Here is an 18,189-nt window from a genome sequence, read left to right as displayed (position 1 = left end):
TATATTTTCCATCAATTCCCATTATTAAAGTGGCTGGAGTTGAGTCAGTGTGTTGGCAGCAGCCACTCAATGTTAGTGGTGGCTGTTTAACAGTCTGATGGCCTTGAGATAGAAGCTGTTTTTCAGTCTCTCGGTCCCAGCTTTGATGCACCTGTACTGACCTCGCCTTCTGGATGATAGCGGGGTGAACAGGCAGTGGCTCGGGTGGTTGTTGTCCTTGATGATCTTTATGGCCTTCCTGTGACATCGGATGGTGTAGGTGTCCTGGAGGGCAGGTAGTTTTCCCCCGGTGATGCGTTGTGCAGACCTCACTACCCTCTGGAGAGCCTTACGGTTGTGGGCGGAGCAGTTGCCGTACCAGGCGGTGATACAGCCCGACAGGATTCTCTTGATTGTGGATCTGTAGAAGTTTGTGAGTGTTTTTGGTGACAAGCCGAATTTCTTCAGCTTCCTGAGGTTGAAGAGGCGCTGCTGCGCCTTCTTCACGATACTGTCTGTGTGGGTGGACCAATTCAGTTTGTCTGTGATGTGTACACCGAGGAACTTAAAACTTACTACCCTCTCCACTACTGTTCCATCGATGTGGATAGGGGGGTGTTCCCTCTGCTGTTTCCTGAAGTCCACAATCATCTCCTTAGTTTTGTTGACGTTGAGTGTGAGGTTATTTTCCTGACACCACAGTCCGAGGGCCATCACCTCCTACCTGTAGGCCGTCTCGTCGTTGTTGGTAATCAAGCCTACCACTGTTGTGTCGTCCGCAAACTTGATGATTGAGTTGGAGGCGTGCGTGGCCACGCAATCGTGGGTGAACAGGGAGTACAGGCGAGGGCTCAGAACGCACCCTTGTGGGGCCCCAGTGTTGAGGATCAGCGGTCGTGGAGATGTTGTTACCTACCCTCACCACCTGGGGGCGGCCCGTCAGGAAGTCCAGTACCCAGTTGCACAGGGCGGGGTCGAGACCCAGGGTCTCGAGCTTGATGACGAGCTTGGAGGGTACTATGGTGTTGAATGCCGAGCTGTAGTCAATGAACAGCATTCTCACATAGGTATTCCTCTTGTCCAGATGGGTTAGGGCAGTGTGGTTGAGATTGCATCGTCTGTGGACCTATTTGGGCGGTAAGCAAATTGGAGTGGGTCTAGGGTGTCAGGTAGGGTGGAGGTGATATGGTCCTTGACTAGTCCCTCAAAGCACTTCATGATGACGGAAGTGAGTGCTACAGGGCGGTAGTTGTTTAGCTCAGTTACCTTAGCTTTCTTGGGAACAGGAACAATGGTGGCCCTCTTGAAGCATGTGGGAACAGCAGACTGGGATAGGGATTGATTGAATATGTCCGTAAACACACCAGCCAGCTGTTCTGCGCATGCTCTGAGGACGCGGCTAGGGATGCCATCTGGGCCGGCAGCCTTGCGAGGGTTAACACGTTTAAATGTTTTACTCACATTGGCTGGTTTTGGTAGCGGGCCATGTCAGTGGCAATGTATTGTCCTCAAAGCGAGCAAAGAAGTTGTTTAGTTGGTCTGGGAGCAAGAAATCGGTGTCCGCGACGGGGCTGGTTTTCTTTTTGTAGACCCTGCCACATACGTCTCGTGTCTGAGCCGTTGAATTGCGACTCTACTTTGTCTCTATACTGAAGCTTAGCTTGTTTAAATGCCTTACAGAGGGAATAGCTACACTGTTTGTATTCTGTCATGTTTCCGGTCACCTTGCCATGATTAAAAGCAGGTGTTCGCATGCTTTCAGTTTTGCTCAAATGCTGCCATCAATCCAGTTTCTGGTTGGGGAAGGTTTTAATATTCACCGTGGGTACCACATCACCGATGCACTTGCTAATAAACTCGCTCACCGAGTCAGCGTATACATCAATGTTATTATCTGAGGCTAGCCGGAACATATCCCAGTCCACGTGATCGAAGCGATCTTGAAGCGTGGAATCAGATTGGTCGGACCAGCGTTGAACAGACCTGAGCGCTGACCACAGGTTCACCCAATGTGACATAATAATGAAATGCTGACTACAGGTAAAACCTCTCAACAATTTTGTATTTTATTTAACCTTTACTTAATTAGGCAAGACAGTTAAGAACAAATTGCTATTTACAATGACGGCGTACCCCAGCCAAACCAAGACCAATTGTGTGCAGCCCCTACTGGGGACTCCCAACTATTTTGTGGCATCTAACCCAGCGTCGCCATCTTGCGCACCTTGTGTGTGAGGTGTGTGCATGCATTAATCTGTGTGTGTTACAGCAGGTCTTGCTCCACCCAGACAGTCTTCCTCTGTTCCTCCTGGATTCTGTCTTTCACCACTCTGATGAGGTCATCAGGCCCAGCCCATTCCTCAGGCTCCAGACACGCATAGAGACACGGAACACTCTCCAGCTCTCTCTCTCTGCTCCGACACACTCTGACAAACTCCTCCTCACTGTCCACACGAAGGGGCAGCTTCCTGTAGGAGACAGATGCAAGGGGTTAGGAATACTCTCCAGCTCTCTCTCTCTGCTCCGACACTCTGACAAACTCTTCCTCACTGTCCACACGCAGGGACAGCTTCCTGTAGGAGACAGATGCAAGGGGTTAGAGGTCAGAGTACCTTAGCTTCCTGATGTTCTTGTCACAGATCTTGATGTGGATGATGATTGGGTAGATCTCTCTCCTCAAAAGGTCTTTAACACAGCTCACGTCAGCCTCCATCAAACAGTGTTTACCCTGCACACAACAGACCTGGGTTCAAATACTATTTCAAATATCTCAATTCCTTTCATATACATTTCCAAATGAACAAATTGAACAAGTAGTTGAATATTGGAATGTACTTGGAAATACACTTGGAAAGTACTGGCATGTATTTGAAAATACTAAAATACACTGATTTAAATCCAATCATGTTTCTGGAAGGCTGCCCATGTGCTCCCTCTCTACCAAGGTGGTGACCCCTGAGTAATGATCTCCTGATCTCTAAACTGTCTAGCGAACATTTTAGAATCTTCAATCAACACTCAGCTTAGATCTTTTCTAGCTTCAAAATGTACTTCAATAGTGGCTGATCAAGGACATGGTAAATATAAATATAGCAGATTTTTCTGTACATTGGCTGGTAGTCTACACTTCTTGTATTCGGTACATGTGACAAATTAAATTAGATGTGACTTGATTCAATTTTTTTGTTTAGAAAGCCCTCGTGAAAACTTCCTCCATACCTTACTTCATTGTTAAATGAGTGACATACGAGTCACCAGACCTGGTCACAGGGATGGTTAACTACAGAATTCGGGGAATCTGCTTTGTTGTTTTGCACCCGTGTATAAAATTATCAAATTAAACATGTTGGTCGCATACACATGTTTAGCAGATGTAATACAGAGCTCTCTGCACCTTGATGCTCCGGGGCCTCCAGGGCAGTTCAAGTTGTTAATGGAGGACCCAATGGAATGATCTACAGAGCACTCTGCACCTTGATGCTCCTGGACCTCCAGGGCAGTTCAAGTTGTTAAACTACTGAACAACCGATTGGCACGTGTGTTTTTCTGTTGTTCATTAGAAAATAGTCTTCCTGACTAATTCTGCGTTTGGTTAATGATGTTTGTCCCCCTTGAGCCACTGTAGATGCAGAAGCCTATTTCACTCAAAACCCCCCAGAATGAATCTAAGACCATTTAAGAAATCTGTTTTTGCCAAGGATGTTTTAGTTGATAATGTTTACATCTAACTAAGGTGTTTGGTGCAGTATTTCTCAAGTAAGGAAATGGGCGTTGTGTCGTCTTATGTAACCAAGTTGGAGCTGCTGGGCAGGTCTGTCTCACTGTCTATGCTATTAGATAGAAACCCAACATTCATTTCCCTGTTGTGACACACGGATGTTCCAAACTCCGTTTTAGACTTTATGACCAAAAGGATCCTATCCTATCCTATTTACACTTCCGGGATAAATGCAGTCGCTCTTTAAAATGAAGGACCTCATTGTTGAGGAATGTGTTTTCTTTTTAAATTGCTTGTAATATTGTGTGGTTTTATTACGTGGTATTGGAAAAGAGGCCTTGGTCTCGATGGGACTCCCTGCTAAAATAAAGGTTCTATAAAATAAATCAGTCAAGATGTAAAATAGTATGTACCTTTGCAGCAACAGCCTCTATGTTCTCAGGAGAGACAACCTCGTAGGTGTTGGTGTTCTTCTCTCTGGAGGAGATGATGGGTTCAATCCTCTGTCTCATTAAGAACTCTTCTTTAGTTAGGACATCTGGAATACATGACCTTTTATTAGTATGATACAACTAAATAATATTAAACACACACACACACACACACAACCCGACCTGGTTTGCAGATGTTGAAGTCCATGGCTCCACCCATGTTGAGTATCTTCTGAATAATGGTCCGGGCCAGACTGTTTGGACTGATCAGAACCGGCCTCTTCCTCTGGACCCGCTGAGGGGAGACCAGGCTGTACGGAACCAGGTTCACACTCCTACTCACATCACTGTATGGGTCTGCACAGTCTTCACACACACACACATTGTAAAGGGTACAGGTTGTAGAGTGTATAATAATATACAGCATAAATATATACAATGCTAATATACACTGCTCAAAAAAATAAAGGGAACACTTAAACAACACAATGTAACTCCAAGTCAATCACACTTCTGTGAAATCAAACTGTCCACTTAGGAAGCAACACTGATTGACAATACATTTCACATGCTGTTGTGCAAATGGAATAAACAACAGGTGGAAATTATAGGTTCTGCAGGTGGGGACCACAGACCACTTCTCAGTTCCTATGCTTCCTGGCTGATGTTTGTCACTTTTGAATGCTGGCGGTGCTTTCACTCTAGTGGTAGCATGAGACGGAGTTTACAACCCACACAAGTGGCTCAGGTAGTGCAGCTCATCCAGGATGGCACATCAATGTGAGCTGTGGCAAGAAGGTTTGCTGTGTCTGTCAGCGTAGTGTCCAGAGCATGGAGGCGCTACCAGGAGACAGGCCAGTACATCAGGAGACGTGGAGGAGGCCGTAGGAGGGCAACAACCCAGCAGTAGGACCGCTACTTCCGCCTTTGTGCAAGGAAGAGCAGGAGGAGCACTGCCAGAGCCCTGCAAAATGACCTCCAGCAGGCCACAAATGTGCATGTGTCTGCTCAAACGGTCAGAAACAGACTCCATGAGGGTGGTATGAGGGCCCGACGTCCACAGGTGGGGGTTGTGCTTACAACCCAAAACCGTACAGGACGTTTTTCATTTGCCAGAGAACACCAAGATTGTCAAATTCGCCACTGGCGCCCTGTGCTCTTCACAGATGAAAGCAGATTCACACTGAGCACATGTGACAGTCTGGAGACACGTTCTGCTGCCTGCAATATCCTCCAGCATGACCGGTTTGGCGGTGGGTCAGTCATGGTGTGGGGTGGCATTTCTTTGGGGGGCCGCACAGCCCTCCATGTGCTCGCCAGAGGTAGCCCGACTGCCATTAGGTACCGAGATGAGATCCTCAGACCCCTTGTGAGACCATATGCTGGTGCGGTTGGCCCTGGGTTCCTCCTAATGCAAGACAATGCTAGACCTCATGTGGCTGGAGTGTGTCAGCAGTTCTTGCAAGAGGAAGGCATTGATGCTATGGACTGGCCCGCCCGTTCCCCAGACCTGAATCCAATTGAGCACATCTGGGACATCATGTCTTGCTCCATCCACCAACACCACGTTGCACCACAGACTGTCCAGGAGTTGTTGGATGCTTTAGTCCATGTCTGGGAGGAGATCCTTCAGGAGACCATCCGCCACCTCATCAGGAGCATGCCCAGGCGTTGTAGGGAGGTCATACAGGCACGTGGAGGCCACACACACTACTGAGCCTCATTTTGACTTGTTTTAAGGACATTACATCAAAGTTGGATCAGCCTGTAGTGTGGTTTTCCACTTTAATCCAGACCTCCATGGGTTGATATATTTGATTTCCATTGATAATTTGTGTGATTTTGTTGTCAGCACATTCAACTATGTAAAGAAAAAAGTATTTAATAAGAATTTCATTCATTCAGATCTAGGATGTGTTATTTTAGTGTGTTACTAATGGTTTTCTTTGAGACTGTGGTCCCAGCTCTCTTCAGGTCATTGACCAGGTCCTGCCGTGTAGTTCTGGGCTGATCCTTCACCTTCTTCATGATCATTGATGCCCCACGAGGTGAGATCTTGCATGGAGCCCCAGACCGAGCGTGATTGACCGTCATCTTGAACTTCTTCCATTTTCTAATAATTGCGCCAACAGTTGTTGCCTTCTCACCAAGCTGCGTGCCTATTGTAATGTAGCCAATCACAGCCTTGTGCAGGTCTCCAATTTTATCCCTGATGTCCTTCCACAGCTCTCTGGTCTTGTCCATTGTGGAGAGGTTGGAGTCTGTTTGAGTGTGTGGACAGGTGTCTTTTATACAGGTAACGAGTTCAAACAGGTGCAGTTAATACAGGTAATGAGTGGAGAACAAGGAGGGCTTCTTAAAGAAAAACTAACAGGTCTGTGAGAGCCGGAATTCTTATTGGTTGGTAGGTGATCAAATACTTATGTCATGCAATAAAATACAAATTAATTACTTAAAAATCATAGTGATTTTCCGGATTTTTGTTTTAGATACCGTCTCTCACAGTTGAAGTGTACCTATGTTAAAAATGACCTCTACATGCTTTGTAAGTAGGAAAAACTGCAAAATTGGCAGTGTATCAAATACTTGTTCTCCCCACTGGTGGTGTGTGTATAGAGAGAGAGAGAAACAGGGTGTAGGGTGTATAATAATATACAGCATATATATATATATATATATATACAGTATATATATGAGAGAGAAACAGGGTGTAGGGTGTATAATAATATACAGCATATATATATATATATATACAGTATATATATGAGAGAGAAACAGGGTGTAGGGTGTATAATAATATACAGCATATATATATATATAAGAGAGAGAGAAACAGGGTGTAGGGTGTATAATAATATACAGCATATATATATATATATATATACAGTATATATATGAGAGAGAAACAGGGTGTAGGGTGTATAATAATATACAGCATATATATATATATATATATATATATATATATATATATATACAGCATATATATATATATAGAGAACAGCATATATATATATATATATATATGAGAGAGAAACAGGGTGTAGGGTGTATAATAATATACAGCATATATATATATATATAAGAGAGAGAAACAGGGTGTAGGGTGTATAATAATATACAGCATATATATATATATATATATGAGAGAGAAACAGGGTGTAGGGTGTATAATAATATACAGCATATATATATATATATATATGAGAGAGAAACAGGGTGTAGGGTGTATAATAATATACAGCATATATATATATATACAGTATATATATGAGAGAGAAACAGGGTGTAGGGTGTATAATAATATACAGCATATATATATATATATATACAGTATATATATGAGAGAGAAACAGGGTGTAGGGTGTATAATAATATACAGCATATATATATATATATATATATACAGTGCCTTGCGAAAGTATTCGGCCCCCTTGAACTTTGCGACCTTTTGCCACATTTCAGGCTTCAAACATAAAGATAAAAAACTGTATTTTTTTTGTGAAGAATCAACAACAAGTGGGACACAATCATGAAGTGGAACGACATTTATTGGATATTTCAAACTTTTTTAACAAATCAAAAACTGAAAAATTGGGCGTGCAAAATTATTCAGCCCCCTTAAGTTAATACTTTGTAGCGCCACCTTTTGCTGCGATTACAGCTGTAAGTCGCTTGGGGTATGTCTCTATCAGTTTTGCACATCGAGAGAATGACATTTTTTCCCATTCCTCCTTGCAAAACAGCTCGAGCTCAATGAGGTTGGATGGAGAGCATTTGTGAACAGCAGTTTTCAGTTCTTTCCACAGATTCTCGATTGGATTCAGGTCTGGACTTTGACTTGGCCATTCTAACACCTGGATATGTTTATTTTTAAACCATTCCGTTGTAGATTTTGCTTTATGTTTTGGATCATTGTCTTGTTGGAAGACAAATCTCCGTCCCAGTCTCAGGTCTTTTGCAGACTCCATCAGGTTTTCTTCCAGAATGGTCCTGTATTTGGCTCCATCCATCTTCCCATCAATTTTAACCATCTTCCCTGTCCCTGCTGAAGAAAAGCAGGCCCAAACCATGATGCTGCCACCACCATGTTTGACAGTGGGGATGGTGTGTTCAGGGTGATGAGCTGTGTTGCTTTTACGCCAAACATAACGTTTTGCATTATTGCCAAAAAGTTCAATTTTGGTTTCATCTGACCAGAGCACCTTCTTCCACATGTTTGGTGTGTCTCCCAGGTGGCTTGTGGCAAACTTTAAACAACACTTTTATGGATATCTTTAAGAAATGGCTTTCTTCTTGCCACTCTTCCATAAAGGCCAGATTTGTGCAATATACGACTGATTGTTGTCCTATGGACAGAGTCTCCCACCTCAGCTGTAGATCTCTGCAGTTCATCCAGAGTGATCATGGGCCTCTTGGCTGCATCTCTGATCAGCCTTCTCCTTGTATGAGCTGAAAGTTTAGAGGGACGGCCAGGTCTTGGTAGATTTGCAGTGGTCTGATACTCCTTCCATTTCAATATTATCGCTTGCACAGTGCTCCTTGGGATGTTTAAAGCTTGGGAAATCTTTTTGTATCCAAATCCGGCTTTAAACTTCTTCACAACAGTATCTCGGACCTGCCTGGTGTGTTCCTTGTTCTTCATGATGCTCTCTGCGCTTTTGACGGACCTCTGAGACTATCACAGTGCAGGTGCATTTATACGGAGACTTGATTACACACAGGTGGATTGTATTTATCATCATTAGTAATTTAGGTCAACATTGGATCATTCAGAGATCCTCACTGAACTTCTGGAGAGAGTTTGCTGCACTGAAAGTAAAGGGGCTGAATAATTTTGCACGTCCAATTTTTCAGTTTTTGATTTGTTAAAAAAGTTTGAAATATCCAATAAATGTCGTTCCTCTTCATGATTGTGTCCCACTTGTTGTTGATTCTTCACAAAAAAATACAGTTTTATATCTTTATGTTTGAAGCATGAAATGTGGCAAAAGGTCGCAAAGTTCAAGGGGGCCGAATACTTTCGCAAGGCACTGTATATATATATATATATATGAGAGAGAAACAGGTGTAGTGTATAGGTGTGTGTGTATATATAGAGAGAGAAACAGGTGTAGTGTATAGGTGTGTGTATATAGTGTGACAACCCTCCCACTCTGTCTGCCGTATTCTGTCTTCTTGTTTCCTTATTAGGATGCCGGTGGGCGGAGTTGGGAGGGTCGTCAGCTTCATGGGAAACACCTGGGCCAGGTGTCTCCCAGGATAAATAGACCTCTTCCACATTCATGGAGGAGACTCTCTCCATGCAGACACCTTTGTAGATTGTGTTGTGGTTCTTGGTGGTCTTTTGTTTGTTTACTTTGGTACCTTTCAACACCCTGCATTATCACATTCATGCATGCAAAACACTCACTTACACTACTGATTACTGATTACACACACCATTGTATATTTCCCTTAGTTGGTTTAGTTAATAAATATATATTTTGTTACTCCTTATCTCCACGTTGTCTCCCTTTGTTACGGGCTTTGAGCCGGTTCGTGACAATAGAGAGAGAGAGAAACAGGTGTAGTGTATAGGTGTGTGTGTATAGAGAGAGAGAAACAGGGTGTAGTGTATAGGTGTGTGTGTGTATAGAGAGAGAGAGAAACAGGGCGTATAGGTAGTAGTGTACATGGTTTATGGTAGGATGTAGGTTTATGGTAGGATGTAGTTTGTTAATCCTGTCTCAGGGTTTTGAAGCCTGGTCTGGGCAGCATTGGGTTTCCAGTAGTGTTTAGGGTGTAGGGTGCAGGGCATACCATCCAGTCTCAGGGTTTCGAAGCCTGGTCTGGGCAGCATTGGGTTTCCTGTATTGTATAGTGTGTAGGGTGCAAGGCTTACCATCCTGTCTCAGGGTTTCGAAGCCTGGTCTGGGCAGCATTGGGTTTCCTGTATTGTATAGTGTGTAGGGTGCAAGGCTTACCATCCTGTCTCAGGGTTTCGAAGCCTGGTCTGGGCAGCGTTGGGTTTCCTGAGCTCACAATGCGAACACGCTCACTGCTGTTCATACGCTTATACTTATTATCCACCCTGCTGACAAACTACACACACACACACACACACACACACACACACACACACACACACACACATTGCACTTTACTGAGGAGATGGGTGTGTGTGTGAAGGTGTGTGAAGGTGTGTGTGTGTTACCTGTAGTATCTGTGTGATGAAGACGCTAGCTCTGGACATGCGAGGGCTGGATTTGGGGTCTGAGGACAGGCTGGACTCTTCAGGCTGTAAGCTGTTCTACACAACATAAACAACAATAACAACAACACATGTTATCAACAACACATCAAGACAGTTCAAGGTGTTTACATGTAGTTAGCTCACGGTTATTAAAGGGTTGATGGACACTGTAGAGTGCATGGAGAATAAGAGCACCTCCTCCAAGCTGCCCACTGCACTGAGGATAGGAAACACTGTAGAGTGCATGGAGAATAAGAGCACCTCCTCCAAGCTGCCCACTGCACTGAGGATAGGAAACACTGTAGAGTGCATGGAGAATAAGAGCACCTCCTCCAAGCTGCCCACTGCACTGAGGATAGGAAACACTGTAGAGTGCATGGAGAATAAGAGCACCTCCTCCAAGCTGCCCACTGCACTGAGGATAGGAAACACTGTAGAGTGCATGGAGAATAAGAGCACCTCCTCCAAGCTGCCCACTGCACTGAGGATAGGAAACACTGTCACTCGCCCTATTAATAAAGGGTTGATGGACACTGTAGAGTGCATGGAGAATAAGAGCACCTCCTCCAAGCTGCCCACTGCACTGAGGAAAGGAAACACTGTCACTAGCCCCATTATTAAAGGGTTGATGGACACTGTAGAGTGCATGGAGAATAAGAGAACCTCCTCCAAGCTGCCCACTGCACTGAGGATAGGAAACACTGTCACTAGCCCCATTATTAAAGGGTTGATGGACACTGTAGAGTGCATGGAGAATAAGAGAACCTCCTCCAAGCTGCCCACTGCACTGAGGATAGGAAACACTGTCACTAGCAACAAATCCACCATAATCGAGAATTTCAATAAGCATTTTTCTACGGCTGGCCATGCTCCCCCCGCCCCCCGCTTCTCCTTCACTCAATTCCAAACAGCTGATGTTCTGAAAGAGCTGCAAATTCTGGATCCCTATAAATCAGCTGGGCTAGACAATCTGGAACCTCTCTTTCTAAAATTATCCTCAAAATTCGTATCGTCTGAGATCCCCAAAGATTGGAAAGCTGCCGCGGTCATCCCCCTCTTCAAAGGGGGAGACACCATAGACCCAAACTGTTACAGACCTATATCCATCCTACCCTGCCTTTCTAAAATCTTCGAAAGCCAAGTTAATAAACAGATCACCGACCATTTCGAATCCCACCATACCTTCTCCACTATGCAATCTGATTTCCGAGCTGGTCATGGGTGCACCTCAGCCACGCTCAAGGTCCTAAACGACATCACAACCACCATCGATAAAAGACAATACTGTGCAGCCGTCTTCATCGACCTGGCCAAGGCTTTCAACTCTGTCAATCACCGCATTCTTATCTGCAAGACTCAATAGCCTTGGTTACTCAAATGACTACTTCAATAACTACTTCTCAGATAGAGTTCAGTGTGTCAAATTGGAGGGCCTGTTGTCCGGACCTCTGGCAGTCTCTATGGGGGTGCCACAGGGTTCAATTCTCTGGCCAACTCTTGTCTCTGTATATATCATTGTCGCTCTTGGTGCTGGTGAATCTCTGATCCACTTCTACCCAGACAACACCATTCTGTATACATCTGGCCATTCTTTGGACACTGTGTTAACAAACCTCCAAACGAGCTTCAATGCCATACAACACTTCTTCCGTGGCCTGCTAGTAAAACTAAATGCATGCTCTTCAACCGATTGCTGCCCTCACCCGCCCGCCTGACTAGCATCACTACTTTGGAAGGTTCTGACTTAGAATATGTGGACAACTACAAATACCTAGGTGTCTGGTTAGAGTGTAAACTCTCCTTCCAGACTCACATTAAGCATCTCCAATCCAAAATTAAATCTAGGCTTCATATTTCACAACAAAGCCTCCTTCACTCATGCTGCCAAACATAGCCTCGTAAAACTGACTATCCTACCGATCCTTGACTTTGGCGATGTCATTTACAAAACAGTCTCCAACACTCTACTCAGAAAATTGGATGTAGTCTATCACAGTGCCATCCGTTTTGTCACCAAAGCCCCATATACTACCCTCAACTGCGACCTGTATGCTCTCGTTGGCTGGCCCTCGCTACATATTCGTCGCTAAACCCACTGGCTCCAGGCCATCTATAAGTCTTTGCTAGGTAAAGCTCCGCCTTATCTCAGCTCACTAGTCACCATAGCAACACCCACCCATAGCACGTGCTCCAGCAGGTATATTTCACTGGTCATCCCCAAAGCCAACTGCTCGTTTGGCTGCCTTTCCTTCCAGTTCTTTGCTGCCAATGACTGGAACGAATTGCAAAAATCACTGAAGCTGGAGACTTCTCCCTTACTTTAAGCAACAGCTGTCAGAGCAGCTTACCGATCACTGCACCTGTACACAGCCATCTGTAAATAGCCCATCCAACTACCTCGTCCCCACATTGTTATTCTTTTTTTTGCTCTTTTGCTCCCCAGTATCTTTACTTGCACATCTTCTGCACATCTATCACTCCAGTGTTAATGCTAAATTGTAACTATTTTGCCACTATGGCCTATTTATTGCCTTACCTCACTAATCCTACTACATTTGCACACACTGTATATAGACTTTTTCTATTGTGTTATTGACTGTACATTTGTTTATCCCATGTGTAACTCAGTGTTGTTGTTTTTTGTTGCACTGCTTTGCTGTATCTTGGCCAGGTCATAGTTGTAAATTAGAACTTGTTCTCAACTGGCCACCTGGTTAAATAAAGGTGTTCTCAACTGGCCACCTGGTTAAATAAAGGTGTTCTCAACTGGCCTACCTGGTTAAATAAAGGTGTTCTCAACTGGCCTACCTGGTTAAATAAAGGTGTTCTCAACTGGCCTACCTGGTTAAATAAAGGTGTTCTCAACTGGCCTACCTGGTTAAATAAAGGTGTTCTCAACTGGCCACCTGGTTAAATAAAGGTGTTCTCAACTGGCCACCTGGTTAAATAAAGGTGTTCTCAACTGGCCTACCTGGTTAAATAAAGGTGTTCTCAACTGGCCACCTGGTTAAATAAAGGTGTTCTCAACTGGCCACCTGGTTAAATAAAGGTGTTCTCAACTGGCCTACCTGGTTAAATAAAGGTGTTCTCAACTGGCCACCTGGTTAAATAAAGGTGTTCTCAACTGGCCTACCTGGTTAAATAAAGGTGTTCTCAACTGGCCTACCTGGTTAAATAAAGGTGTTCTCAACTGGCCACCTGGTTAAATAAAGGTGTTCTCAACTAGCCTACCTGGTTAAATAAAGGTGTTCTCAACTGGCCTACCTGGTTAAATAAAGGTGTTCTCAACTGGCCACCTGGTTAAATAAAGGTGTTCTCAACTGGCCCACCTGGTTAAATAAAGGTGTTCTCAACTGGCCACCTGGTTAAATAAAGGTGTTCTCAACTGGCCTACCTGGTTAAATAAAGGTTAAATATTATAATTATTTTTATAATCTATGTAGATTCAGGAATTCCCCAGGGCAGCTGTCTAGGCCCATTTACTTAAAAAAAACTTTACTAATGACATGCCACTGGCTTTGAATAAAGCAAGAGTGTCTATGTATGTGAATGACTCAACTCTATACATGTCAGCTACTACAGCGACTGAAAGGACTGCAACACCCATGCATACCCCACAAGACATGCCACAAGAGGTCTCCTCACAGTCCTCAAGTCCAGAACAGACTATGGGAGGCACACGGTATTACATAGAGTCATGACTACATGGAACTCTATTCCACATCAAGAAACTGATACAAGCAGTAAAATTAGATTTAAAAAACAGAATAAAAACACCTTATGGAACAGTGGGGACTGTGAAGCAACACAAACATAGGCACAGACACATGCATACATACTATACACGCACGTAAACATGGATTTAGTACTGTACATATGTAGTAGTGGTGGAGTAGGGGCCTGAGGGCAAACAGTGTGTTGTGAAATCGGAGAATGTATTGTAATGTTTTTAAAATCGTATAAACTGCCTTAATTTTAGTGGGTCCCAGGATGAGTAGCTGCTGCCAAGGCAGGAGGGATCCATAATAAATACAAATGGAATCAGGATGCACCAGCTCAATTTCGAGTCTCAGAGCAAAGGGTCTGAATACTCATATAAGTAAGGTATTTATGTTTCTTATATTTTTGCAAACATTTCTAAGATCCTGTTTTCGCTTTGTCATTATGGGGTCTTGTGTGTAGAATGATGAGGATTTTTATTTATTTTATCCATTTTAGAATAAGGCTGTAACATCAAGGGGTTGGATTTTTTTCCGAAGGCACTGTAGATGTATGTACCCTGAACATATAGAGATATGGAGCCATCCCAAATATGGCACCTTGGGGGGGCGTGGCAGCCTGTAACGTCCCTCGTCGACAGGAGTGGACCAAATATGGCACCTCGGGGTTCGTGGCAGCCTGTAACGGCTCTCGTCGACAGGAGTGGACCAAATATGGCACCTCGGGGGGCGTGGCAGCCTGTAACGGCTCTCGTCAGCAGGAGTGGACCAAAGTGTTCATGATTTTTATTATCAAAAAGCGCACCGGGATGTGCATCACACGCTCCCCACAGTAAGCACAGGGAGTTGGCTCAGGTCTAAACCCTGACTCTGCCAATCTCCCCGTCTGCCTCCGCCCAAAAATGGTTGGAGCTGTCTCTCGGGCTTCCGTCATTGTCTTAACTCCTCGTATCGTCACCGTTCCTCACTCCCTGCCTCCGCCTGCTTCCATGGCAGGGTCTGCTTCCCAGGTCCAGGATGTCCACTCCCTTTTCCCCCGAGCCCAGGATCCCTGCTCCTCCTGGCCACGCTGCTTGGTTCTTTGGTGGTGGGGTCTTCTGTAATGGCTCTCGTCGAAAGGAGTGGACCAAAGCTCAGTGTGGAAAGTATTTATGATTTTTATTATCAAAAAACACTCAAACAAAATAACAAAGCGAACAGTTCTGTCAGGTAACAGACACTAAACAAAAAACAAGATCCCACAAAACCCAAAAGGAAAATGACTTATATGTGATCCCCAATCAGAGACAACGATAGACAGCTGCCTCTGATTGGGAACCACACACGGCCAAAAACAAAGAAATAGAAAACAGACTTTCCCACCCGAGTCACACCCTGACCTAACCAAACAGGATCTCTAAGGTCAGGGCGTGACACAGCCACCATTTTTACAAAAATAACAACAATTTAAATACATCCAGTATTTAGATTCCAGTCAATGTCTCTATGCCAAGTTGAACGGTTCATCTTTCAGAAGAATTTGGAACTGAGTTGATAGCCCATAGCTACATGTCTGATGGCTTTGTTCATTGGTTTATTATACATCCCCATTAGTTCCTGCCAAGGCAGCAGCTACTCTTCCTGGGGTTTATTATGGATCTCCATTAGTTCCTGTCAAGGCAGCAGCTACTCTTCCTGGGGTTTATTATGGATCCCCATTAGTTCCTGCCAAGGCAGCAGCTACTCTTCCTGGGGTTTATTATGGATCCCCTTTAGTTCCTGTCAAGGCAGCAGCTACTCTTCCTGAGGTTTATTATGGATCTCCACTAGTTCCTGCCAAGACAGCAGCTACTCTTCCTGGGGTTTATTATGGATCCCCATTAGTTAAGAACACATTTTTATTTACAATGATGGCCTACCAAAAGGCCTCCTACGGGGACGGGGGTCTGGGATTAAAAATTAAAAATAAATACAATATAAATATAGGACACAACACTACATAAAGAGAATCCTAAGACAACAACATAGCAAGGCATCATCACATGACAACACATCATGGTAGCAACACAACATGTTAACAACATGGTAGCAACACAAAACATGGTACAAACATTATTGGGCACAGTCAACAGCACAGAGGGCAAGAAGGTAGAGACAACAGTACATCACACAAAGCAGCCACAACTGTCAGAAAGATTGTCCATGATTGAGTCTTTGAATGAAGAGATTGAGATAAAACTGTCCAGTTTGAGTGTTTGTTGCAGCTCATTCCAGTCTCTAATTGCAGCGAACTGAAAAGACGAGGGACCCAGGGATGTGTGTGCTTTGTGGACCTTTAACAGAATGTGACTGGCAGAACGGCTGTTGTATGTGGAGGATGAGGGCTGCAGTAGATCTTTTAAATTTATTTTTATTTTACCTTTATTTAACTAGGCAAGTCAGTTAAGAACAAATTCTTATTTTCATTGACGACCTAGGAACAGTGGGTTAACTGCCTGTTCAGGGTCAGAACGACAGATTTGTACCTTGTCAGCTCGGGGTTTTGAACTTGCAACCTTCCGGTTACTAGTCCAACACTCTAACCACTAGGCTACCAGATATGGGGGAGTGAGGCCTAAGAGGGTTTTATAAATAAGCATCAACCAGTGGGTCTTGCGACGGGTATACAGAGATGACCAGTTTACAGAGGACTGTAGAGTGATGTGTCCTATAAGGAGCGTTGGGGGACAATCTGACGGCCGAATGGTAATATATGATGTTGATCTGAAGCCACTGACTCGGCCAATAAGTTATTTCCTCCTCTGGCGCACAGTTTCAGAGAAGTCCTCTTTGGAGAAGATGTTGGTTCCTCTCAAATCCTTGTCTCTCTTCAGAACAGATATCTTGTCCTTGAACCTTGGGAACTTGACCCCTAACGGCCTGGGTCTGTCACCTGGGCTCATTACAGGTTTTCCAGACCTACACTCCAACTCAGTCTTCCTATGACCCATCTGGAGCTTTTCAGTGATCATTTTTCTCACTTTCTCCTCATGTGGAGACTCTGGTATGCCATCCACAACAATGGTGTCCGTATCACCTATAACGCCCATATCGGTGGCTAGTTTAGGTTGTACCGGTACGTCATATTAGCTCAATCGCCAATTTCTCAGCCTCACAGAATCACAGAAACAGAACACCTTGAATGAATAACAGAAACAAGTTGCTATGGATGAAATAGATGAAAATAACTGTTCAAAGCATGAAAAACATGCAAAAACATATATTTTTGTATATCAAACGTGAGTATAAATCTGTGAATTTTTTTAAATATATGATTATTTTGGAGGAATTTAAACCATTTACAGTTACCAAAGGTTAATAAAAGAAAAAGTGTAACTATGTGACAGAAAGTGTCATTTTGACATTTCCAATTTGGGCTCAAAAATTACCCCTGTTGGGGCTTTTAGCAGTTGAAATATGTTGATGCGTTTAAGGTTAAATGTCAAACACACTATAACGTGGATCTGTAATGGTCCGTATTGAATCTAGGCCTTAGTTAGTCAGTCAGTTACGTTAGTCAAGCAGTTGTTCAGCCAGTTTGTTAGATAGAAGCTAGGTTAGTTAGTTGGTTAGTTAGTTGGGGACTAGTTAGTTGGTTAGTAAGTTGGTTAGTTAGTTAGTTAGTTGGGGACTAGTTAGTTGGTTAGTTTGTTTGTTAGGGGATAATGGGCTAGGGGCTACTTAGTTGGAGGCTAGTTAGTAAGGGGCTAGTTAGTTAGATGAAAGTTAGTTAGAGGCTAATTAATTAGGGGTAGTTAGTACCCTGAGGTTATGCAGGCTGCTAGTTAGTTAGGGGCTAGTTCGTTTGAGGTTAGTTAGTTTGAGGCTAGTTAGTTAGGGGCTAGTTAGTACCCTGAGGTCAAGCAGGCTGCTAGTTAGTTAGGGGCTAGTTAGGTAGAGGCAAATTAGTTAGGGTCTAGTAAGTTAGGGGCTAGTTAGATAGGAGTTAGTTAGTTAGGGGTTAATTAGCTAGGGGCTAGTTAGTACCCTGAGGTTATGCAGGCTGATAGTTAGTTAGGGGCTAGTTAGTTAGGGGATAGTTATACCCTGAGGTTAAGCAGACTGCTAATAAGTTAGGGAGTAGTTATT

General features: G+C 43.9%; 1 protein-coding gene across 4 annotated transcripts in view; it reads right to left on the bottom strand.

The window, feature by feature from the left end:
• Positions 1 to 2,020: 2,020 nt before the first annotated feature.
• The window catches only part of LOC139421694 (caspase recruitment domain family, member 11), a 142,275-nt gene continuing 126,106 nt past the window's right edge, over positions 2,021 to 18,189 (bottom strand). For 3 of the 4 annotated variants that reach the window (XM_071172800.1, XM_071172798.1, XM_071172801.1), the window contains exons 23-28: positions 10,325 to 10,420; positions 10,095 to 10,212; positions 4,312 to 4,494; positions 4,111 to 4,235; positions 2,592 to 2,707; positions 2,021 to 2,447 (exon numbers count right to left, since the gene is read on the bottom strand). In XM_071172800.1, coding sequence (XP_071028901.1) covers positions 2,243 to 2,447; positions 2,592 to 2,707; positions 4,111 to 4,235; positions 4,312 to 4,494; positions 10,095 to 10,212; positions 10,325 to 10,420 — 843 coding nt within the window. In that variant the 3' untranslated portion in view covers positions 2,021 to 2,242. Of the gene's footprint in view, positions 2,448 to 2,591; positions 2,708 to 4,110; positions 4,236 to 4,311; positions 4,495 to 10,012; positions 10,061 to 10,094; positions 10,213 to 10,324; positions 10,421 to 18,189 lie in introns of all 4 variants that reach the window. The other variant, XM_071172797.1, reaches the window with a different exon arrangement.

The sequence above is a fragment of the Oncorhynchus clarkii genome, chromosome 12, assembly GCF_045791955.1.
Source record: "Oncorhynchus clarkii lewisi isolate Uvic-CL-2024 chromosome 12, UVic_Ocla_1.0, whole genome shotgun sequence".
NCBI classification, from domain to species: domain Eukaryota; kingdom Metazoa; phylum Chordata; class Actinopteri; order Salmoniformes; family Salmonidae; genus Oncorhynchus; species Oncorhynchus clarkii.
The sequence above is the reverse complement of the archived record's forward strand: the minus strand, read 5'-3'. Positions and strand labels throughout refer to the sequence as shown.